The sequence below is a fragment of the Schistocerca piceifrons genome, chromosome 2 (genome assembly GCF_021461385.2).
Source record: "Schistocerca piceifrons isolate TAMUIC-IGC-003096 chromosome 2, iqSchPice1.1, whole genome shotgun sequence".
NCBI lineage: Eukaryota > Metazoa > Arthropoda > Insecta > Orthoptera > Acrididae > Schistocerca > Schistocerca piceifrons.
Window position 1 is genome coordinate 744,558,272 of NC_060139.1, and position 25,919 is coordinate 744,584,190.

At 40.5% G+C, this 25,919-nt stretch overlaps 1 protein-coding gene across 1 annotated transcript in view; it reads right to left on the reverse strand.

The window, feature by feature from the left end:
- The window catches only part of LOC124776267 (serologically defined colon cancer antigen 8 homolog), a gene marked incomplete in the record, with an annotated part of 236,051 nt that overhangs the window by 137,337 nt on the left and 72,795 nt on the right, over nucleotides 1-25,919 (reverse strand). The window contains 2 exon segments of the mRNA XM_047251167.1: nucleotides 2,531-2,660; nucleotides 13,388-13,626. Coding sequence (XP_047107123.1) covers nucleotides 2,531-2,660; nucleotides 13,388-13,626 — 369 coding nt within the window.

Genomic DNA, 25,919 nt, shown 5'->3' on the forward strand with positions numbered 1-25,919 from the left:
TATAAGGTCAGGATCACTTCTTATGTGGTAACTCTTATGTGGGAACTCTCACTTCCACACATCCTTCACTTCAGTATCCCCCCTCGCCTCCATCTTCACTAGTCCCTGTTCGCCACCTACTTATTCCCTTCCCTGTTCCCATTGCAGAACACACCAGCATTCTATCCCACCAGTGCACCCACAAGACCTTTCCTCATCCTACTTTCCCTTCCTCATCTCTATTTCCCCCTCCAGCACAGCTTTCTGATGCTGCGTTTAGCAGCTCAAACATGTCCAACCATATCTCTGCATGCTTCCACAAGCAGCAGTAACATCTGCCCCCACCCCTACCCTCCAACCCCCATTGCCCACCCCACGCTGCCTCCTTACTACCCATTACCCACCCTAGCAGATTTCTGCTCACATCAGACACAGTCAGGCGTTATTGGATGGAGACAATAGCCATGTGTTTGTGTGAGAGTTCGTCGCCTGAGAAAAGACTTTGTCCATGAGCTTACATATTTCCAGTATTCTTTTTACTGTGCTTATCTGCAGTTCATCTCCTGTACAAGGTGAGTAGCAATTATCCTTTTCATATTGTTGTTGTTCCATCTTGGAACTTTTTGTTATTCAAAAGACTTTGTCCAATACCTTAATAAGATCCAACAGTCTTCTTTTAAATGTGCTCTTCTGCAGCTCAATGCCTCCTCTATGTGCTGAGTAGCAATCTATTCTAATTCATATAGCTGAAAGTACAGTTCTGCATTACACTATCATTCACTAGATAAAACATGAAGTACACTATTAAAGACATTCCCATGTCATAACTCTTTGTTTTAATACTGCAAATTTACATCCAGTGAAAAAGCTTTCTGTGTATGATAACACATTCCTTAAAATGGATTCACTTAATGCAGTACTGTACATAGGGTGTATACAGCCCTTCACATAGAAGTGCATTTTATTGAAGTCTAGCATTAACTGCTCAAAGGTACTCATTGAATTTTGGGTACACAATCTGCAAATTTTACTGTAATGCTATAAAGTAAGGCCAGATTATAATTACTGTGAAAAATCTGGATCAAGATTTGTTTGCTTCATGGTCATGGCTGTGCATCTACTAAACACTATGAGTGCTCATGACATCCAGAAATTCTATGACTGATAAAGTTGTAGCAAAAATTTCTAAAGCTGTTTTCAACTATTGCCAAATGAACGCATGCGAGCATGGTGACACTGCAGAAACAGGACATGTCCACCTCATATTACATCATGTTTTGAGCACAATAAAGATGGTTTGAGTCTCCACCAAAACAAATTGAGTAAAAAATACTTGAGAGTTAAAATGCAAGTTCATCAATTTTTTTCTGAGACTTCTTGACAGTAGATGAAACACATGTACAAACCATGGGTGACAGAAGATGAAATACCACCAAAGCATGTAAAAATTGTTTGATCTGCACAAAAGTCATGACTGCCATTTTATGGTGTTTTTAGAGTGCCTGATGTTCACAGACTATCTTCACAAAAGTACCACCATCACTAGGGAGTATTAGGATTCGATTTTAGACCAACAAAATGATGCTATGAGGGTCACACCAAAAGAAACGCAAATTTTTTTTTTTAAACATCCAAATTATTTTCCTTATCTTTGATATTTTTACAGTATGTTGATGCATTCTTTAGAGATAAAAATGCCATTTTTTCACATAATCTCTGCTGAATATGCTGCGTATTTTCAGGAGTCTGTGCAGTGCTTGGTCTGCCGCTGTGTAGTAGATTCTGAGTATTAGTGTGATCACTTTCACCACATAATCTTCTTGCCTAATGTCAAACTATCTTGTGATCAACAGTGTCATCCCCACAAACTTCTTCAATCCCTGGAGAATGTTCCTCACTGTCTCATTCCAAAAGAAAGGAACTCTATAACAGCACGTTGCTTCAGACAAACATCAAATGCAATAAGCTATCTTGCAGTGGTGGTATGACAGCACGATTTGTGGAAACAGATTGAATGAAATTTGGATACAAGCAGAAAAATATTTTTATGACCTCTGTGAAGTGAAAAGATGTAAAAGAAAAGTTGGAGTTTGGGGAGGAAAAAAAAAAAAGAAAAAAAATGTTGTGTATTTCTTTTGGAGTGATCCTCACATTTAGGCTAAGAGAACACATTTCAAAGAGAAGATACTCTACTTCCATCACTGAAATGTTCCATCATACACATTTTAGTTTATCACTGTACAATTGCATTATCTTCACTTCAAAGTGAAGTTCTTAGATGCTGTATTCACTATGTTTGTTCATGGTATTTACTTTTTATTTCTGAGACTAAGTAAAGAATTGGGTGTACAAAGAGCCATATCAAATGATAAAATTGAAACAGATACTTTTTTGTAGCTATAATGAAATAGTACAGAGAATTTCATTCGATTAAATGCAAATTGCAAATTTATATTTTAACCTAATACTTCTTGTTGAGTTTCAGTACATGCACAACCACACAGCCAATATATTAATGTGCAATATAAACAGTCATCTAATTACAGCTTACCATGTTTAGCTTCCATATCCATAATCATTGATGAGAGCTCTTTTTCCCTTCCACCTGACTGTTTACTTGGAGAGGATCTAATACCAGCATCTCTTGTAGCACTTTCTTTAGCCATTTTTGCTAGGTTAAGCTGAAAGAATAACAAAATCTCTCACATATCATCATAATACAAGATATTGGTTATATGAGACTTGTAATGATTTCTAGAATTTCTATCACTGTTCTAAGAACCAACTATAAACATAAAATGTTTACCATTTATCCAAGTCTAACAATGTTTGCATGAACTTTCATATTCCTCTTTCGACACCTGTGAAAGTATGTTCTTTCACATGATTCTCTAGCACTTGCTACTGTTCAGTTTCTTTCTTTCACTTTGCTTTCCCATCTTCATTGAACACTCATTTCCAAAACTGGAATTCTCTTCCCATACAACTCAACAATTGGCTTGGAAAATAACTGTTTATCTGCATCTCATTACAGTGAAACTACTTTAACGTTGCCTTCCCAGCCCTATAAAATCAGTACACAAATGACTTAATAATGCTTCAAGAATCCTCCCTCACAAATGGTTTCAGAAATTTGAAATATAAATTTGTGTGACAGGATTGCTGTCTTCCTTAAAGCATAACTCTTGAACGTATGTACGTGTGACACTTCTCATTCACTGCAATTATAAGACATAACTGCTGACATAGAGCACATTTTCTGAGTCTACTTGATATTATATCAAAAAAATTAGTGCATTTCTTGAAACAAACTGTGCAGGGAACAAAAACTAGGAATAGAAATTGCAAATTTATATTTTAATAGCATGGACTAAGAGTAAACAAAAACTATTTGCAATATCACTGTTTTACTAACATTTATTCTGTATCTTTATCCCTTTTATCACGATAAGGTCCTCTGCCCATCCCCCACCCCCACCCATCTATTGCCCCATTCCTGCACTGTGGTTCATGGCGACAGTTACGTGCTTGAGAACTGTGCAATTAAAAATGCCCAAGCTCTTGAACGAATAATATTTCAGACAAAACTGACTGAAAACTACATGGAAAAGGGCATTTGTTTTCACAGGTTGTCATTAACCATATAAAGCCTGATGCAGCTTATCACAGATATGTTTACTTTCAATACAGATAACAATCTCACAAAAACTTCTGGTATGATCCCTGAAACTTATCAATATCTTGAATGCACCCTTGTCCCTTCCAAGTCTGTTACTTTCTTGCATTTTTGTACAGATCTGATTACCTTTCTTAAATGAACTACAAATAATTATGGAAATCTCTGAACCTCTCCATTCTAAACCCTGTGTCCCTGACTGCTTTCTAAAATGTGCAGCTGATGGTAACAGATGAGGAGTGATTTGAATTGATCTGTAGATAGAAGTGCAGAGATTTTTAAAAAATCTTTAAATTCACAGACACTCAGGGCCTGGTATTGACATGGCACACACAGTAAGGAAACGGAGCAGGTTGCCATACTAGATGATTTTCTTCGGTGAAGTTAAATGTCTTTTGTTGTGTCAAAAGTAGAACCAACTGATCCAAATGCTCTCTCTCTCTCTCTCTCTCTCTCTCTCTCTCTCTCTCTGTGTGTGTGTGTGTGTGTGTGTGTGTGTGTGTGTGTGTGTGTGTGTGTGTGTGTGTCATTCCAATCCCGGGAGCGGAAAGACTTACCTTAGGGGGAAAAAAGGACAGGTATACACTCGCACACACACACATATCCATCCGCACATACACAGACACAAGCGGATGGATATGTGTGTGTGTGTGCGAGTGTATACCTGTCCTTTTTTCCCCCTAAGGTAAGTCTTTCCGCTCCCGGGATTGGAATGACTCCTTACCCTCTCCCTTAAAACGCACATCCTTTCGTCTTTCCCTCTCCTTCCTTCTTTCCTGATGAAGCAACCGTTGGTTGCGAAAGCTTGAATTTTGTGTGTATGTTTGTGTTTGTTTGTGTGTCTATCGACCTGCCAGCACTTTCGTTTGGTAAGTCACATCATCTTTGTTTTTAGATATACACTCCTGGAAATTGAAATAAGAACACCGTGAATTCATTGTCCCAGGAAGGGGAAACTTTATTGACACATTCCTGGGGTCAGATACATCACATGATCACACTGACAGAACCACAGGCACATAGACACAGGCAACAGAGCATGCACAATGTCGGCACTAGTACAGTGTATATCCACCTTTCGCAGCAATGCAGGCTGCTATTCTCCCATGGAGACGATCGTAGAGATGCTGGATGTAGTCCTGTGGAACGGCTTGCCATGCCATTTCCACCTGGCGCCTCAGTTGGACCAGCGTTCGTGCTGGACGTGCAGACCGCGTGAGACGACGCTTCATCCAGTCCCAAACATGCTCAATGTGGGACAGATCCGGAGATCTTGCTGGCCAGGGTAGTTGACTTACACCTTCTAGAGCACGTTGGGTGGCACGGGATACATGCGGACGTGCACTGTCCTGTTGGAACAGCAAGCTCCCTTGCCGGTCTAGGAATGGTAGAACGATGGGTTCGATGACGGTTTGGATGTACCGTGCACTATTCAGTGTCTCCTCGACGATCACCAGTGGTGTACGGCCAGTGTAGGAGATCGCTCCCCACACCATGATGCCGGGTGTTGGCCCTTTGTGCCTCGGTCGTATGCACTCCTGATTGTGGCGCTCACCTGCACGGCGCCAAACACGCATACGACCATCATTGGCACCAAGGCAGAAGCAACTCTCATCGCTGAAGACGACACGTCTCCATTCGTCCCTCCATTCACGCCTGTCGCGACACCACTGGAGGCGGGCTGCACGATGTTGGGGCGTGAGCGGAAGACGGCCTAACAGTGTGCGGGACCGTAGCCCAGCTTCATGGAGACGGTTGCGAATGGTCCTCGCCGATACCCCAGGAGCAACAGTGTCCCTAATTTGCTGGGAAGTGGCGGTGCGGTTCCCTACGGCACTGCGTAGGATCCTACGGTCTTGGCGTGCATCCGTGCGTCGCTGCGGTCCGGTCCCAGGTCGACGGGCACGTGCACCTTCCGCCGACCACTGGCGACAACATCGATGTACTGTGGAGACCTCACGCCCCACGTGTTGAGCAATTCGGCGGTACGTCCACCCGGCCTCCCGCATGCCCACTATAAGCCCTCGCTCAAAGTCCGTCAACTGCACATACGGTTCACATCCACGCTGTCGCGGCATGCTACCAGTGTTAAAGACTGCGATGGAGCTCCGTATGCCACGGCAAACTGGCTGACACTGACGGCGGCGGTGCACAAATGCTGCGCAGCTAGCGCCATTCGACGGCCAACACCGCGGTTCCTGGTGTGTCCGCTGTGCCGTGCGTGTGATCATTGCTTGTACAGCCCTCTCGCAGTGTCCGGAGCAAGTATGGTGGGTCTGACACACCGGTGTCAATGTGTTCTTTTTTCCATTTCCAGGAATGTATTTTTCCCATGTGGAATGTTTCCCTCTATTATATTGAATATTAAATTCAGTACATTTCAAGAACAAAAGACACTATGAAAGTGATTTTAAAGGTCTATGGCAATGCAGCAGTGTTGTTGCAGTTCTACTGATGGCTATGGCTTTTCATGTTGCCAATAGCACGTTAAAGTTGAAAGCTGGGAACAGTTCTGCTAGTTTTCAGGAATCTTCTTATGCCACCTTGATTACAGAATGCCTTACGCATTAGCTGAAGTACGCAAGCATGGCTGGCCACAAAAGATAACTGGTTAATATGGTATGTCTTTCAACAACATAGAAAGCGAAGAGGCAAGTGAGAAGGACCGAGAACGGAAAAGATCACCCAGGAGCATGGAAGAGTAGCGTGACAATTTTTTGCAGGCAATGACACTTTCTCGACAAAGTCTTGCCGTGCTTGTGATCACCAAATGTTTTGACACCTTTTCATATTGGGTGCAGATTTCAAAAGGACCTGTAATATGTTAAAAGATAAGTTCACTCTTGATGATGTGCTCTATGGCAAAGTTATGTCTGAAGTTGATTTGAAATTGGAGAGCGTGAAGCAATTGCTTCACATCTATCCAACAAATGCACAGTTCTTTGCCTGGAACTGAGGCTTGTAAAAGTTTACAAAGTTTGGGCCATCGACACATACTCGGAAATGTCAGAGGATGCAGAAAAGTCAGCACTGAAAGGGCATTGAAACAAAATGTCAGTGATTGTGGTGGAGTTGCTGATGAAATCAGTATTGCAGTAGCCCACAAGACAACGTAACTTGAGTGCAGTAAGCACTCAAATTATGTTGAGGGTAACATTTCAGTTAGTGCCGATCTCACCATTGGCACAGTGAGTGAAACTGTTGAGATGGTAGCCACCGGAAGTTCTCATTTGCTTTGTTGTTTCTCTCAACATTTCAACTAAAGATAAACATTTTTATGCTATTCAACCAATACCAGTTGATTATGATGGCAAATTAAGTATGACAATCCAGTGACTTCAGCTGCTTTTGACAATGAGCTGGGCGATAACTGCTTGCCTCTGACATTGAGCCAGGCAACAGCTGTTCACAAGTCATAAGGGCTTACTTTGCCCTCAGGTGTTGTCTACTTGGGCAGACAAGTATTTGTTACTGGTGAAGTCCATGTGCTGTGCGAAGATTTTGATCTTTGGACTCTTTTTTCTTCTTTATACTGACGAAGACCAACTGTTATATGGCTGCATCTCACCGCATCGTCAAAGAGTATACGTGTTTGAGTGGCCTTCCACTGTTTGATGCAGAGCTTGAACACAAAATGATTTTTGGAAGGGACGTGAGGGTATTTCTTTTAAAAATAGCAGACTAAGTTAGTTTAACTGCTAGCAAGCCCAAGGCAAGGAATTTCTAATTTTGTATTACACTGTTTAATTTTTTGAAAATTGAAAAATTTATTATCTTCAATTGCAATTTTATGTAACTCTTAAACTTTATTTGCAAACAATAGAAATGGGTGTGGGAGAGGGGGGGGGGAGAAAGAATAAGAGAGGTGTGTGGCTTAGCAGCACACACTGTTCTATAGAAATCTTATGATTGCTAGTAGCTGTATCCAGACAGTCAGTCATGGCTTCACTCTGACAGATGTTAGTTGCGTGAGACAGCCTGAGGTTTCAGCTGAGATGTGTCACTTCCTTACAGACAATGCATTATTAAGTACATATTATAAAGCAAAATGATACTTTTACCAAATACCAAATGGGATAAAACTTTGTACAACAGTGTGATATGTCAATAGCTAATCCTTGTATCTACAGTACTTTTAGAGATACTCAAAATCACATAAAATACCAAATATAGAACTTACAAAAATCAGTAACATCCTCGTAAGTTCATAACTAGTCAATGGAGGATTTAATTAAATAACTAGCTTTTCAGTAGCAAACAAAAAAGATTACACGTAAAATGAAATAAATTTCAATTTTGGTGTCTTTAACATTTTTATTAAGTATTGCCAATTGCAAATGTTTTCTTACTTGAACAAATGAAGGAACAAATGTGGTATGTATCTGGCATGTGAATATTTGCAGCTGTAAATAGCTGAGTGTATGGAAGTGTGTATGTCAATGGGTCACATATAATGGGTAATTTTGTATATTGTAATATGCCAGTTTACAGTACTGGCGGAACAATAAAGGTATTTCAGAAATGTTGACATCTACAGAGGGAATTAAGTTGTAATTTGTTTTGCTGATGCATATTATTTAATAAATTTGTCTAAAATAACTTGATAATGTGAGTGGTTCATAATGGAAAAAGCAGGCTGGTATGGATCAAACTCAAAAGCTGATTGGCTGAGTTTGGATGCACCCAATCAGAAGACTGCACTTTCACGAGTATCTGTACCATAATTGGTATTGCTATCTGGAATCTAAAAGACTCAGTGTTCAGATACAGTGATGATCAGACGTGTTTGTGCTGAGCTCTACAAAGACATTTGAATTTTGAGTTCCCATGAGATTTAAAAGATCATGTTGTGCTGGAAAGTATTACTAATGAACGTAAATGACGAATGTGCGAATTCAGAATTTTCTATGTGACTTTACTTCAACTAACTTGAATTCTGTATGGTGTACTGTACAATCATAACCTAGCACTGATAGTTCAAAGTGAACACTAGCAAGGTATTGAGCAAGTACTAAATAAACAGACAATCCATGTGTCTTTTCAGTGAGAGGTGATGGTGGAGATCTTGAACTGGCTATGAAGAGTGATTGTGCTGTACAAATGAAAGTCACATTTCAAACTGTAATGAGCTCAGACTTGGTGGCATAAAATTGTACTTGAAAGTAACAATATTAGAGTTTTCATTCTACAACTTTCTCTCATCTGGTAGTTAGCCAAGTCTGGAACTAGAAAACAACGTCTACACATTGTCAACATGTTTGGTGTGGAAATTTTTCTTACAGCTTTTGAAGCTGAAAAACACTACTCACAGCTTCAGGAGAGCCGTGCACAGCAAAAGAAATCACTAAAAGGTGAGTGGAACATTCTTGAGCTGGCAACAGACTGTGCTGTCATAAAGTGTTATCAGAAAAACTGTCCTCCTCCAACTATGCGGAACACAAAGTCAGCCTTATAACAATGGTCTACTTAACTTCAATGTATCAGCCAGCACTGGAAATTTCAGTTCGTTGCAAACAACTGTAGGTAGTCGTAAGCAGATGTGTTCACTCGAGACATGTCCAGGTGGAAGCACTGATATTAGCTGACCTTAGGGTAGATGATGTCCTAGCTATAGACAGGCTTTTGAAGTGGTATGACAGGCTAGCCAAAGGTCATTGTCCAACACCGTGGAATAGACCGCCATGCTGGTGCCATATGGAGCTCTCCTCTTGCCCAAATTGTTTCTTCCACCATTCTCACAAGGTTTGTCCAAACTTCCAAGAATATTGCACGAATTTTGGTTGGTCAGGCCGTGTGGTATTTGTTTGTTGTGGCACTAAGAGGTGAAACCCATGCAAGTAAATCCCATTCATGTGATGCAAGGGGAAGCACAACATATATCCAATTGGGGTTCCCTCCACTTCCATGGTGTGGCATAGTGTTACCAGGATTCTGCCAAATTCCGATTCTTGTAAAAGGGGTGTGGGTTGACCAAGGAACATACATTCTGGTCACTAGACAGCTGAGACTTGTGGTCGTTTAGCATCTCTCTTTTAACAAATTCCACTTTACCATAGTGGACTCAGCTCAAGTTATCTCTGAAATCATGCCATAGCAACAAATTAATGAAACCTGTGACCTATTTGAGACTCGTGGTCATTTAGCAAGAAGAAATCTCTCTTTTAACAAATACCAGTTTACCATAGCGGACTCAGCTCAGGTTATCTCGAAATCATGCCATAGCAACAAATTAATGAACCCTGTGACCTATTTTCCATCCTACTGAATCAAGAATTGGGGTGGCGAAGAGTTCTCGGGCTTCCAGCCGGGTGGCGGTGTCTTCAAACAGCGACGTTTCGACGAGTGACATACTCATCATCTTCTGGCGAAGCCCGAGAACTCTTCGCCAGCTGTATACGCCGGGAAAGCATACACTCACATTTAAGAATTGGGGTGTGCAAAAGGGTTTTCAGCCCACTTTGCATTCAGAGCTGACACCTATCTGTAATTTTTGACAAATTAAATCTAACTTTGGCACAGAAAGGGGTGAATTATACTGGCACTAAAGTCTTTGGTCACTTACCAAATAGTATCAAAAGTCTGACAGATAACCAACAAGTATTTAAGAAGAAAGTAAAAGAATTTCTGAATGACAACTCCTTCTACTCCATAGAGGAATTTTTAGATATAAATTAAGAAAAAAAAAGAAAAAAAATATTTAAAAAAATAAAAATAAAAAATAAAGAAAAACAAAAAACACAAAAAAATAAAGTTGTTATATTAACTTAAGTATGTTGTTAAATTAACCTAATTATGTCATGTATTAGAAAATTCGACTCGTTCCACATCATTACGAAATATCGTATTCATGATCCACGGAACTAGTATTAATATAATCTAATCTAATCTAACAGTACATCGTATTTCATACACAAAATGGTCACAGTTCAAAAGACATACCAATTGGTCACAGTTAACAAACTCTGAGTCCCATCAAACCTGTGGTGATCTCAAGCGTACAGTAAAGACCCAAGCATAATTGACACATGTCCCTTACCAAGGATAGAAATTACAACAAGATTAGTAGGGAGCCACTGCCATATGAACAAACCACTCATTTTGTGCCAAAATTTAGGGTTGCAAATTCCTACGACCTTCCAGTATTTTCTCATTATTTGTGTCTTTTATGACATAATGTATGATCTATTAATGCTATATGGTATGTATGTCTGCACATTACCAAATTTATGTTAAAACTACTGGGCAGTCGAAATTAGTTAGTAGTTTGCGACACAACATTTTGCTCAGAAGACATATTTTGACACCTTTGTGCAATCTTCTTCAGGTTTCATGTTATTTCTAAGTTGTGTCATTTAAGTTTCATATTTACAGAATATCATTCTTTGATCAATTATGGATTAGCCAAAATACACTGTTTCATCATCACAATACATTTTCCATGTGTGATGTATATGATATATTTTGTGGAATTTTTTAATATCATTATCCACTTCACTTCACTGTTAACTGTTTTCATTAAAACATATTAATAGAAGAATGAAAGAGCTTTCGACCAAACAACCCAAGAGTGTTAATTAGCCACTATTGCTTATCAACAAAATTGACCGAGATCCTCTATGGATGCTGAAAATTTAATGATACAGCAAATTAATTTCAACTTGATACTAAGCAGTGAAGCCTTCCTGAACTTTAATATATAAACACAAGAATGAGTGTATGTCAAAACTGATGTTTCTAAAATATACCCTGAGTTGCAAACTTATTTTTAGGCTTGTGGATCCCAATTAATCTAAAATGGCAAACACGTATCATTAAATTGTAACTTGAGAAAAGTATGCTACATTCAATGAACAACATAGCACAGCCCGATCACTCTCTCCATCTCAATCAGACATTGTTCCCAACCAACATACACACACGTAAAAGACCTCTCCTCCAATATTCACATCTTGGCAGTTTCTGCATATTGAGAACTTCTATGTCTCTTGGAAGTAAAAGTAAATAATTGAATGCTCGTGCTAAAGTAGAAGATATAAACTGAATTTCCTTGTTCACACAACAAAAATCTTTGCCCTTAACCCTTTCACAGGCCATGGGGGAAATACTTTCCACTAAATGCATTTCTTTACAGCATTTACGAGAACATGTGTTAACCACTTCTGTATGCTCCTGGCATCTAGTGGCAGTCTGCTGCACCAGCTGCAGTTACTGTTTGTTGTGAAATATAGCCTTCAGCACTGTGGGAAGTATAGATCCCACCAAACAACAGTTTTCTAATGGTTCTTGGGAAGTGTGGTTGCCATCAAAGTAGTTTCTGGAAGGGGCTTGGGAAGTATATTTACACAGAATTAATCTGTCATTTGTGGTCCTTGGGAAGCACACTTACCACCAACTTAGCAGTATCCCAAAGCTCTTGGGAATATGTCTTACCATCTCTGTCTATGCCCGACATCTCATGGTAGTACATTGCGCCATATGTATGAAAATTGCTACAATAATCAGATTCTGTTTGTTGTGGGATCACTGCAGTTGTCGAAACACAATGCTTTGCTTCTACAATATACATTATTGTGACCTGTATCAGCTCATACATTTAGTACGTGATAAAGTTTCTGGGATTGTTTTCACATTGTGGTAGGTAAACTTCAATATCTATTTTTTAAATAAAATAAAAAAAACATAAAATAAAAACAGAAAGCACTGTTCATTAATTTTTATGTATAATGGCGACACGTAACAGCTCACAAAAGGGAAGAGGGAAATCCATTTACCACCATAGTTTTAATATCTCACAAAGGCGCCATGATGATACATGTACCAGCACAGTTTTTGGTCATAAATCACAAAAATAAAATTATCAAAGAATAAATATAGTTAGTTGACCACAATTCTAACAGGATAGTAAAACAATTATCATCACTGTGTTGTTACAAAAAATGCACCCACAAAAGGGTTAAGATAATAGCCCCTTTCAGGCTGTTAATTCCAATGATTTCCAGTATTTTCTCAAGTAATCCCAATGTCCCACTTGCCAACATAAATACATACAGTGTTTTCCTTGTTTAGCTAGGACATTACAGGTTCAGTGCTTGATAATTATTTTCATATCATATCTGTTTTTTACATATTACAGTAAAAAATGCTACTGGTGACCAAATAACAAAGCAGGATACGTGTTCTAGCAATGCAAAAAGTACAAATAACTTGAAACTCTTCTTCACTGTGCAAATTATCTGTGATTGCTGCTCAAACAAACCTAATGACTCCTCATGTAAGGAATATCTTCCACCCTTCCATGAAATTACCATTTTACCAGATAATTTAATGAGAAGACAATTGGTAAGGTATTTGGTACGGTATTTACAATAATAGTAACAATTCAAATAAATGGTAATACTCTCATAAAGCTCATATGAAGTCTAAACTGGACAATACAAACTTGGGAAATCAAGCCATGTCAATCCAACTTACATGTGAATCTGTGTAAATAACAGAAGGACTCGACACCATTAACCATTCCCCAAAATCTTATAGTGCAATATGTAATGAGCAGCCCATTACAATAATATAAAACAATAACAATCATGATTATTATTCGCAATACTTTCGATGCTACAGATTGCAACAATTTGCCACCTGATATTTTGATGTTATTCCCTACTATTCATCTATACACTGTACCTCCAACACAAGCCTTAACAATATAAACTAGAAGATGGGAAGAAACAATACCTCTCGCTCAAGTGATGCAACCTGTTCAGAAAGCCGTAGGTTTTCGCGCCTGCTGTGCAAGAGATCTCCATCAGCACGATCGAGACGTTGTCGAAGTGCTGTTATTTCAGCCTGAAGTCGAGCTGCTTCCTGCCGTGCCTCACGTTCAGCTCGCTCAATCATGAGTCTACTTGAGGTAAGCTCTTGCTCCAAGGAACCACGTTCTGCTGCGTTCTGTGACGCCTCACTCTGGAGACCTGCTGTACATTAGAATCTGGCAGATGAGTGAGCACCAGCACTTTTCATCACACAATGAAAAAAGTATTATTTAAGATTTAATACAACAGGCGCAGAATTCACATTATGAAATTGTGTAACACAGATTCAAATAATATATTTTGTGCAGTGAGGGGAAATTTTTCTCTTCTGGAAACACATCCTTAAAACAGCACTGTCCTTGCAGGCAGAGAGGTTTGCACATTCATAGAACTAAGAGCTATGCAGCCAGTAGCATAGTTACTCACACACTCTCTCAAGCTAGACACGTCTTAGTCAATGAACCAGAGATAGTGTCCCTCACAGTGCCGTATCTTCCTACTTCCTGTCTCCATCCTTTCATTCTTTTAAGGAAAGAGTAGACAAACCTCGGCAGCTACAAGGAAAGCAGTTCATCCAGTGGAAGGTTACTGCCAAAAACAAAAACCCATGTCGTCCAGTTTGGGGATTGGTGATGAGTTACAACCCCATCACAGAAAACTTGGTAATGGTAAACAGAAATAAGGACTCCTCCAATCTTCATAATACAAAATAGATGAAAAATGTGAAAACAAGGTACATGAGTTTGGACATGGAATATTCACAGTTTCTACAAAACAGGTGCCTAAGTCAGTCTAGTCAAGGAGGTGCTTTTAGTCCCTTTACAGGAAGTTCGCTGGGAGGATAATGGTTACCCTTTATGTAGAAAAACATGCAATCTTTCATAGAACCTGTGACCCAGAGCACAAATTACGTATTGTATTTTGTGCGAGTAAGGCTCTAGCTGCCAATACATCTGAATTTTCATCAGTGACCACTAGAATAGCAGTATTAATAATAGACACAAAGAGATGTTAAATGTCACTTGTGAACTTCCATGCTCTCACAAAAGGAAATACTCCCCAAACTATGGACAAATTGTATGTGGCATTGGGGACTATGGTGGATACCATTCTGCATACAGTTGCAAAGTCCAACCAGGCAACATGAATGCTGAAGTGGGTAGAGAAGGCGAACTCAATTCAACAACTGGAAGAAACAGTTTACAAGAAATCAGCGAAAACAATGCTATCATGTTCATCACCTCTGCAATACAGAAAGTGATATTCACAAGTAGTACAAATTTCCAAAGGAAGAATATACACAAGGGAACTTTGGTGTCACCAGATGTTAAAAGAATTAGTCAAATATATCATATTGCAGCTGATGTAAAATCAAAGAATTAAGTGATGGGTGTAAAGACAGAACAGGGTACAGAGCGTGGTAGTATCTACTTTCTAGTAAAATACTGGCTACATGTTCAATCCAAACCCGAAGTCAAAGTCAAAAACAGTCTTAAGAAAGTAGTACACTACCACATCGATATTCTCTGAGACACTGCAGAGAAAGGTGAATTTCACCTACAGTTCAGCAACTTCTTTGAAATTCTGAAGGAAAAAGATTCACAAAAGAACACAGAAGAAAGGTGGCAAACGTAGTCATTAATAAGAAGGTCAGGGGAAAGAAGATTTGGTCTGGCAATGACTGCATTAAAGCATTAGCCAAGAGGAAACAAGCCAAGGAGATCTGGACAAAAGCACAAATTTTGATCAAGACAAAACACAGTTCGAAGAAGTACAAAGAACTACCCAAGCAAAGCTGAAGGATAGCAAAGAGAATGTAACTCAAATGAATGATAGAGAAGTTTCAACAAGATTTCTCAGAAAAAGGGGCTCAAAAGATTTACCACAAACATAACATCTTTAAGAAGAGATACCATAGCCATAAAAGTTTGTCAAGGGCAATAAAGGGACCATACTCACCAATGAGTTCAACATCATTAAAAGATGGAAAGAATACTTCAGGGAGCACCTCGACTGTGATGAACCTAAAGATCTGTTTGAATTCTAACTCGTGACTTTATAGATTTAGATTACGCATCATCTACACTGGAAGAAATGAAGAATTTGATAATGAAGTTGAACAAGAACAAAAGTCTAGGAGAAGATGCAACCCATATGGAAGTCAATAAAGCTGGAGGGGAGAGATTTCACAGGAGAATTCACCAAGTAACAAAGAGGATCTCAGAAGACTGGAAGACAGCAGTCATCTGTCCTACACACAAGAAAGTTGACTAAAGGGACTGCATCATGTACACAGCAATCACACTCATGTGCATCTGCTATAAACTGTTTACTGAAGAGAATCCCACCATTTGCAGAAGAAATGAGTTGTGAATATCAGGGTGTTTCAGAAAGCATGGCAACAGCTTACCACCAAGAAGACGTGAGTATTTGGTAAAGACCTTCCTGTGCTCTTCATGGATTTTAAGAAAGTGTACGACTGCATTCACTGGGAAAGCCTGATGAAATACACGAGTTTGAAATACACTCAAAAGAAAAAGTGAAGTTTGGGAGTGAAGTCACATAGAGCTTTGATATAATCACACAGCTGATACAAGATGATGGTGTGTCTCTAATTTTGTTCAACTTGGCACTCGAAAAGATAATGAGGGAATAAGCAACAGCGTAGAGGTGGCACTGAGCAAGATTAGTCTCCTTGTGGATGAACTGAAGGCCAAGTATCTGGTATTGAGCAGGACTCATGCCTATTCAAGAGAGTCACTCCAACTGCTGATAAAATCTGATCCTACAAAATGGTTGACAATTTTAAATATCTGGTGGTGACCTTTAGAGAGGACACATCATGTGATGCAGAAATCAAAGTGAGCATCCAAATCACAGACCAACTGTACTTCTGTCTCAGTCAACTTTTTCAATTGTGCGGTATCTCAAGGAATTTCCAAGTTCAGCTGTACAAAAACAGATCCAATGCATAGTGCTGTACAGATGTGAAACTTGCAGTGTCCAGTGTGTTTTGAAGTGGAAAGTTTTAAGAAGATCTATGGTCTGTTACAAGCTGATATCACTGGGGAATGGAGGATCTGGCATCATTGTAATCTAAATGAGATCTATAACAGACTAAATATTGTAGGTCTCATGAGAACCAAACAGTTTGTATGGGAAACATCAATAGTCTTTGAAACTGAAATCCACGGAGTTTACTCCCCATGGAAGAAGATGACTAGGAAGACCAAAGAAAAGGCGGAGAGATGGAATCCATGAGATCTTGCTGCATATCGAAATAGAGGACAAAAGTAGGAAACAGAACCTGGTGGAACAGGAGTTTTGTAGCTGTGCGCATTCCTCTACATCTGACTGCATAAAAAAAAGGAAGTGGGAAAACTTTAAAAAGTTCATTTAGAATTGCTAAAAAATGTCTCTTGTATACATCAACAGTTTGAAATAAATGGAAATGACTGATAAAAACCTCTCTAGAAAAGTGATTACAAATGGGGGAAACTGTGTTTAAGTTCTAGGAGCACACGTGTTTCATGAGCAGATATCAGAAACAGTTTTACATTGTCACAGAAAAGCTGCTACTGAATTATTAAACTTATCTGACCACTCACGGCTTCTAATTAACAGACCAACCCTGAAAGAGCATTTTAGCGCACAAACTGTTTAATGCAAGGATTTCAACCCATTAAATGTTTCGTACAGTACTTTCTAGACTCTGTACCTTAAATGTTATTAATACAAAAGAGATGACATACAGCAGTGCATTAACCCTGCGTTACTCGTGCGATAATTCCTGACTTGGTTACTTGTGCAGATGACAGGTGTCACCCATGACATAAACAGTGTATTTGGGCACTTTTACCAGTGTAAATGGATGGTTTTAGAAGTGTTTTATTTATATATAAATTTTATTTGTTTAGTATACACATACAGTAAGGCATACACTAGGTGACAAATATTTTTGGCAATTGTTTGCACATAGCTCCAGTATCTCTAGATAGCAGCCAATTTATCATTCTCTCTGTGAACACCTCTATCAAGGATACTATGAAATCTGAGACATCTCAAGTGCAGCCTGAATTGGTTTTTATTCATGCACAAGTAGCATGATTCAATTCTGTTGCCCTTTTGAGTTATCCCACAAGCTTGATAAACTATTTCTAGAATGTCTCAGAGATCCACACACATATTACCAACTGATAGAGCTCTGCTCTCAAAGACATCAGTTTCTTTAGCATTCCTTCCCCTAGAAAATTTATCACAATTTACCACAAATTTCATATTAGTATATGCTGCAGCAATGGGTATTAATTACATTTTCATTCAAGAATAACTTAATATCTGTTTCTGTCTGTTGTATGAGCATCAGTTTTCAGTCCAAGTAAATGCTTAATAATTTTACAAGCTCTTATTCAAACAATGGTAGAAAATTTACTTTTCCTCCATTTAATTATTCCATCTTTTCATAAAAGAAATACATCCTCTTGAAGCATTTCTTCCTGTGACTCAAATTCATCATTTTCTGAACAGTTCTTGTTCTGTTCCCGAATCACGACTGCTTTCATTTACACAATCCTCATTGTATGAATCAGCAATATCACTGTAAGGATCTACATCACTCATCTCAAGCAAGCATTCCAGCCAAACATCAGGATCTCTGCTAAACTCTGCCCTAGGTTTTTCCTTTGACATTTATTCCACAAACTAAAAATATAGTGAATATTTACTTTTTGTAGGTAAGTATTCTAGGTAAAAATCAAATTAACTGTAATTTATTAGATACAACTAAAATTATGCATATCCAAGTTGTACTGACTCTAAGAAAGTAATAAAATAACAAACACTACTTTGTTTCAGGTTGTAGCAGTAATTCTAGCATGGATGAATAGTGTCCTCCAGCTACAATAGTGTTCCATAAACAATGCAAACTGCATAACTGAAAGCCAATGATGGCTGAAAATAATGGATGGAGAGTTATCAGACAGGTACTGAAAAAGGCACAAATTCAATGCAGATCACACAGACAAAACAGAACGGGAAAATCATGTGGATGGCAAGTGTCGTGGGTGTGAGCAACAGAGGGGGGGTTACCTTATCATGAAGTTAATGTACAATAATATACTGTTTGGCAAGAAGAAAATGGAACAAATACAGGAAAATAAATGAGAAATTAGAGCAATGTATGTGGCACACAAATCAAAAGCTGAGTGAGTTTCAGTAAGACACAGTTAAGTTAACAGGAAGACTGTTTTCAGCAAGTTCAGAGATAAATTTATGTGCAAATGATAATCAGATTATATAATAAGAGCCAACAAACTGTGGGTTGATCGCTTAACGTCCATAAACATTACAAACCAATCAGAACAAAAAACATTATGAACTAATCAGAATAGTAAATCAGGTATGAGGTGCATCCATAAGAAAGTTTCACACTCATCCCTCTCCTAGTGAACTACACTGATGAACCAAAACATTACGACCACTGCCCACTTGTATGCTGCATGGTGGTGCTGAGGGCACATGATACAGTAAGAGAAGTATATGAGCGGAGCAGAAACAAATGGGGAATCATTCTAGTGATGATAAGTGGCAGAAATGGTGAAATCTGCCAACTTAGATGACTCTGACAAAAGCCAGATTGTTGTGGACCAGTGCCTGGGAGCAAGCATCTCGGAAATGATGAAGCTGGTCGGCTGTTTGCATGCTACTGTTGTGAGCGTCTATGGAAAGTGGTAGAAGAATGCTGAAACTATGAGTAGGAGACAAGAGGTTGGACGTCCATACGTCATCACAGAACATGGTGATAGGAGGCATATCCGCTCTCTAAAGTACGATAAGCGGCGATCTGTGGCACATCTGATGACACAGTAAAGTGCTGGCACAGGCACAAGTGTTTTGGAGCACACGCAGCTGAACATGGTGTTGCCCGGCACAGGACCGCTATGAGTTCCCATCCTGATCCAATAACATCGTCAGTTAAGATTAAGTGGGCACAGGATCTTCCAGATTCCATCATCCAGGTGAAAGGCTGCTCAAAACATGCAGCACACTATGGACACAGGCCAACAGGAGCAGTATCACACTAGGGGGGGGAGACACTCATCTGGGCTTTCATGGGACTTGCAGTAGTAACTGAAGGCACCATGACAGCTGTGGACTACGCAAACACTATTAGGGACCACCTGTAACCCATCATGCTTGATGCCTTCCCCAACAGTGGTGGAATCTTCCAGTAGGATAATTGCCCGTAACACAATGCCAGAATCGTGCTGCAATGGTTTGAGGAGCACGATAACGAACTCAAGTTGATGTCTTGGCCACCAAAGTCTGGTTATCTGAATCTGATGAAACCCAACTTGGTACACTATCGGGCACCAGCTCCACATCCATAAACCAACCGCCCATAAATTACGGGACATGTGTGATCTGTGCATAGGCATCTGGTGCCACTAACCTCTGGAAACCTATCAAGTACTTGTCGAATCCATGGCATGCAATATCAGTACTGAATTGTGCTACATGGTGTACCAACATGCTTTTAAGTAGGTGGTCACAATGTTTTGCCTCATAAGTATATATGTTGCAAAAAACGACTGTGCTTACATGACAGTAATGATGTGACATGGTGCAGGCATTAACGACTTCCTGAGGTCTCATGGTAGTTCTGTAGCAAATTCCACCATGTGTAAAATGCGGTCGGTGATAAAGTTTTTGACTGCACAGAATACAGCACTGACTGAAATACATTGACACCTGTACCAAGTCTATGGGCCTAAAGTTATGAACAAGGAGATGTGCATCTCTGTAGCAGAGACTTTGGAGCATGTTGCCAAAACGTTCATGATGACGAGTGCAGCACAACACCCATCAAGACAGGCGACATTGTGCAGGAATGCATTATTGAGAATCGTCACTCCACAATCACGAAAGTCAGAAGCCAGTTTCCAGAAATATGACACTCCTTGTACTAAATTGTCATGAAGCACCTGTTGTTCCATAAATAGAGCATACAGTGGGTGGTGTAGCAACTGAGACCAGAACACAAAGCAAAACACATGCAAGGAAGCTTTGATTTTTCTGCGTAGGTACTGTGATGATGGCAACAAGTTTTTGCAGCAGATCATCACAGATGATGAGGTGTGGGTTGCACATAATAACCCAAAAATCAAGCAGCAGGCAATGCAATGGAGTCACAGTGGCTCTCCATAAAAAACGAAATTCAAGCAGTGTTGACGAGGCAAGTGCTGTGTTCAGTGTTCTGGTACGGATGGGGAGTTCTTGTTGAATTGCTGTCCAGAGGTGAGATGGTGAATGCTGAGCATTACTGCGCATCAATGTGGAAATTGCAGTAGGCCATTCAGAGCAATGGCATGGGAGGCTTAGTGTCAGTGTTGTCTTACTGAACAATAATCCTCAACCACACACATGGCTCAGTAGACAACAGATCTCCTGCAAATGTTTGGCTGGAGAGTGTTTGATCACCCACCCTACAGCCCACACCTCGCTCACTGTGATTTGCACCTGTTCTGGAACTTCAAAAAATTCCTGTCTGCATTTTCAGACTGACAGAGAGGCAGAGATGGTTATCACACAGTGGTTCCAATCCCAGGTGGTAAACTTCTATGACACAGGAATGCAAAAGTTGGTCCAGTGGTATGATAAGGGTCTGAATTATGGTGGTGAATATGTTGAAAATCAGATCAACACTTCCTGTGTTTCTTCCAATAAGTATTGCAATGAAACCATGTTTTCTTTCTTTTCATGATCCCAGGGAAACTTGCTTTATGGGTGGGCCTCACAGTATTTTTGAGCGAAAACACTGTTTCACAAAGTAAGAGCAAAGTATGTCACTACCAATTTCTAAGAAGAAATGTCATCAAATTGAAAAGCAATATATGGCTCTCAACAATAATGAACACAGTTGACAAGTGTTTATGTCTTCTCAATTGATAGTCACATATGTTATCTTCAGAGTGTACTTCATGCTTTCGCAGGAACTGACAGGGAAAGTGTCCCAGCTTGAATGGCTAAAACCAAATAAACATGGTTTTAACAAACCAAGGGATTTTATATGGGGAGAAAAGTACATTTGTGTACAATAAATTCTTGAAGGTTACTGAACCTAAAGACTATAAAAGTACAAATTGCTGAAGAAGCAACATCAAATAGCAGATAATTATGAGCGGCAGATTCAAAAATCATAAATGAGGAAAAGCTCAACATCTCCTTAAAACAAAATATATTAGCACATGCAGTATGCACAGAGTCATTTGGTATGTTGTCATATGTTCCTTGTTTACATGTCATCAAAGTGCAAATTTGAAGCTTCAGTGAAATGAGTAAAACACAGCTGAATGTAACAGCATGTACACTTGACAAGATCCACATGTGGAGATGCTATATGATTGTAAGTGTATTCCAATTGTAGTAGATTAACATGAAAGACCACAGTGACCACATTCTCCAGATTTTTTGCTCAAAGCTGTCCCATTTCACTGTGTTTGAATCACATCACTAAACATTTGCATTTGAATTACAAATTAGGAAAGAACACAAGACAACACAGAAAACTTCTATTTTGGGAGATATGGTTCTGTAAGTATTACAGGTGTAATTTCGAGCAAATGTTTAGCTTTTTGTCAAAAACTAGTTCTTTCAGGATTCTTGTGAATCAACTGGTCATAACTGTCTGTTACACAATATTATTTCTTCAGTGACTTGCACTTTTATAGCTTTTATATTCAATACATCATCGATTGGATACAAATGGACGGTTCTACAGATAAATACCTTGGTCTATAGAACAAACACATCTCCATATTTGAGAACAATTTTTATTTTGTTGATTTGAGCTGGGCCACTTCCTTTGTGATGTATGGCGTAGAAGCTTCATTAACTATAGTATTCTTCAGTTATTGTACCCCTCCAGCAAGTGACACACTAAATCACTTCATATACACAAGCATCACCTTCTCGGAAAATCATTTCCGTTCTCATTTTGTGAACATTGTCAACCGCGATAACCTCAGATATAATTTCTACGGCTGTGGAATCCATTCAATATAAACTATACTCCAAGTCACACACTACCATCATACTAGTTTTAGTCAATTTGGCAGTTACCACTCATCAGTGCACCAAGCAAGTACTCTAACATACGGCACTACAGCAGGGGTTTCAAGATAGGACCCTGCCAATGTAACAGGCACAGAGTGCGACAGAGTGAAAAAACATTACAATGAATGGCAGATAACAGTTTTTAAACCAAACAGGAGAGGTAGGAGAATTTTTCTACCACTTGTGTTCTTATTTTTGCCTGTGAGAAGCAGTTTACCCTTATGCCAGTAATTATAAACACACATTGTTGTCACAGTGTCATTTCTAGTGTTGTTTTGGCCCAGTTGTATCCTACCTAACAGATATCTACAGCTAACATGATTTATGTGGCACTGGTGTGCCTGGTTCACACCGCTGCTGCCTATACAACTCACTCATTTTCAGCAATGGTATTCTTGTTGCTACTTCACAACAATATTATTGGACCTCAAAGTTCAGCAAGTAATTATGCTATTTGGCGAAAGACTTCAGATTTTTGACGACTTTTGTCAACTACAGACTGGAACAAGACATGACAGTGAAGGTAACAAGCTAATAGGATGGAGAGGATATGTACTTTACTTGTTCCTCCAGCCAGTACTGTTGCAGTTCCCATGCACAGGTTGGTGTGATCTTTTGTGCAAATAGAAAAGGAATTCAAACAATGGAAAATTCTGAATGGAATGTAACAAAATAATGAAAAGGATAGTTGCTGCTCATCATACAGTGGAGATGCTGAGTCACAGAAAATCACAACAAAAAGACTGTTGGATAGTTAGCTTTCGGCCGACAAGGCCTTTGTCAAAAATAACCACCACATAGACACACACACACACACACACACACACACACACACACTACCACAGTCTCTGGCAGCTGGAGTTTGGCTCCAACTGCATGACACAGTGGTCTCGTGTGTGTGTGTGTGTGTGTGTGTGTGTGTGTGTGTGTGTGTGTGTGTGTGTGGAGCGTGCGTGGGTGCATGCATGCGTACGTGTGTTGTTTTACACTCCTGGAAATGGAAAAAAGAACACATTGACACCGGTGTGTCAGACCCACCATACTTGCTCCGGACACTGCGAGAGGGCTGTACAAGCAATGATCACACGCACGGCACAGCGGACACACCAGGAACCGCGGTGTTGGCCGTCGAATGGCGCTAGCTGCGCAGCATTTGTGCACCGCCGCCGTCAGTGTCAGCCAGTTTGCCGTGGCATACGGAGCTCCATCGCAGTCTTTAACACTGGTAGCATGCCGCGACAGCGTGGATGTGAACCGTATGTGCAGTTGACGGACTTTGAGCGAGGGCGTATAGTGGGCATGCGGGAGGCTGGGTGGACGTACCGCCGAATTGCTCAACACGTGGGGCGTGAGGTCTCCACAGTACATCGATGTTGTCGCCAGTGGTCGGCGGAAGGTGCACGTGCCCGTTGACCTGGGACCGGACCGCAGCGACGCACGGATGCACGCCGAGACCGTAGGATCCTATGCAGTGGCGTAGGGGACCGCACCGCCACTTCCCAGCAAATTAGGGACACTGTTGCTCCTGAGGTATCGGCGAGGACCATTCGCAACCGTCTCCATGAAGCTGGGCTACGGTCCCGCACACCGTTAGGCCGTCTTCCGCTCACGCCCCAACATCGTGCAGCCCGCCTCCAGTGGTGTCGCGACAGGCGTGAATGGAGGGACGAATGGAGACGTGTCGTCTTCAGCGATGAGAGTCGCTTCTGCCTTGGTGCCAATGATGGTCGTATGCGTGTTTGGCGCCGTGCAGGTGAGCGCCACAATCAGGACTGCATACGACCGAGGCACACAGGGCCAACACCCGGCATCATGGTGTGGGGAGCGATCTCCTACACTGGCCGTACACCACTGGTGATCGTCGAGGGGACACTGAATAGTGCACGGTACATCCAAACTGTCATCGAACCCATCGTTCTACCATTCCTAGACCGGCAAGGGAACTTGCTGTTCCAACAGGACAATGCACGTCCGCATGTATCCCGTGCCACCCAACGTGCTCTAGAAGGTGTAAGTCAACTACCCTGGCCAGCAAGATCTCCGGATCTGTCCCCCATTGAGCATGTTTGGGACTGGATGAAGCGTCGTCTCACGCGGTCTGCACGTCCAGCACGAACGCTGGTCCAACTGAGGCGCCAGGTGGAAATGGCATGGCAAGCCGTTCCACACGACTACATCCAGCATCTCTACGATCGTCTCCATGGGAGAATAGCAGCCTGCATTGCTGCAAAAGGTGGATATACACTGTACTAGTGCCGACATTGTGCATGCTCTGTTGCCTGTGTCTATGTGCCTGTGGTTCTGTCAGTGTGATCATGTGATGTATCTGACCCCAGGAATGTGTCAATAAAGTTTCCCCTTCCTGGGACAATGAATTCACGGTGTTCTTATTTCAATTTCCAGGAGTGTATTTTCGGCAAGGGACTTGTTGGTCAAGAGCTAACTTTCCATCAGTTTTTTTGTTGTGCCTTTCTGCGACTCAGGAAAGGCATCCAAGAATAAGCCTTCTGTGTTTGATTGATATCTTGAGAGTTGTTAAAATCTAACTGGATGGTCAGTTTTGCTGTGCTTGCCAGTCATGTGCAAAGGTATCTTTCAATTTATGCAGGTATCGGAGGGAAAAATGGTGAGGTGGGCAGTGCTATTTGCAGGTTACATGTGTCAATGATTAGCAGGTTAGCTTCATCATTGGACCATAAAACAATAAGACACACATTTTGTTTTCATTTCAGTTTTTTAGAAGTTAACAAATTTGTAATTTACTTATTTCAATGACACATTTAACTAGTTCTGTGCAAAATTCTTCGTCATTACAGTTCTGTAAAGTAATATTTTTCAATGATACTTCATTTTTATTAAAGTTACTTACAAAATTTACTAAATCCTTGCAGAAAGAATTGCAAAAGGGTATGTTTATGGAGGCAGTGGGAGGAGGGGGGGGGGGGGGGGGGGGGGGGAGCAGCTTTGACAGTCTGCCACGAGTGCAGTATCACCTCAGTACTGCTCTGCTTGGTAACACCTGAGTGGAGAGCTATTAGCTCAAAGTGCCTAATATAAACACGAAGAAAAATACCGCTAAAACACAATGTTATAGTTGTGCTTTAGCTTTTGGTTACTTTATTCTGAAGTCTACAGTAGTAATTCTTATGCAAAGTATCCACAGCATGTAATTAGTTTTGTTTCTCCAATTTATAGCACACAATGTGTTAAGAACCCCCCCCTCCCCCCCCCCCCTCCCCCTCCCCCCAGGAACCATGGACCTTGCCATTGGTGGGAAGCCTTGTGTGCCTCAGTGATACAGATAGCCATACCGTAGGTGCAACCACAATGAAGGGGTATTT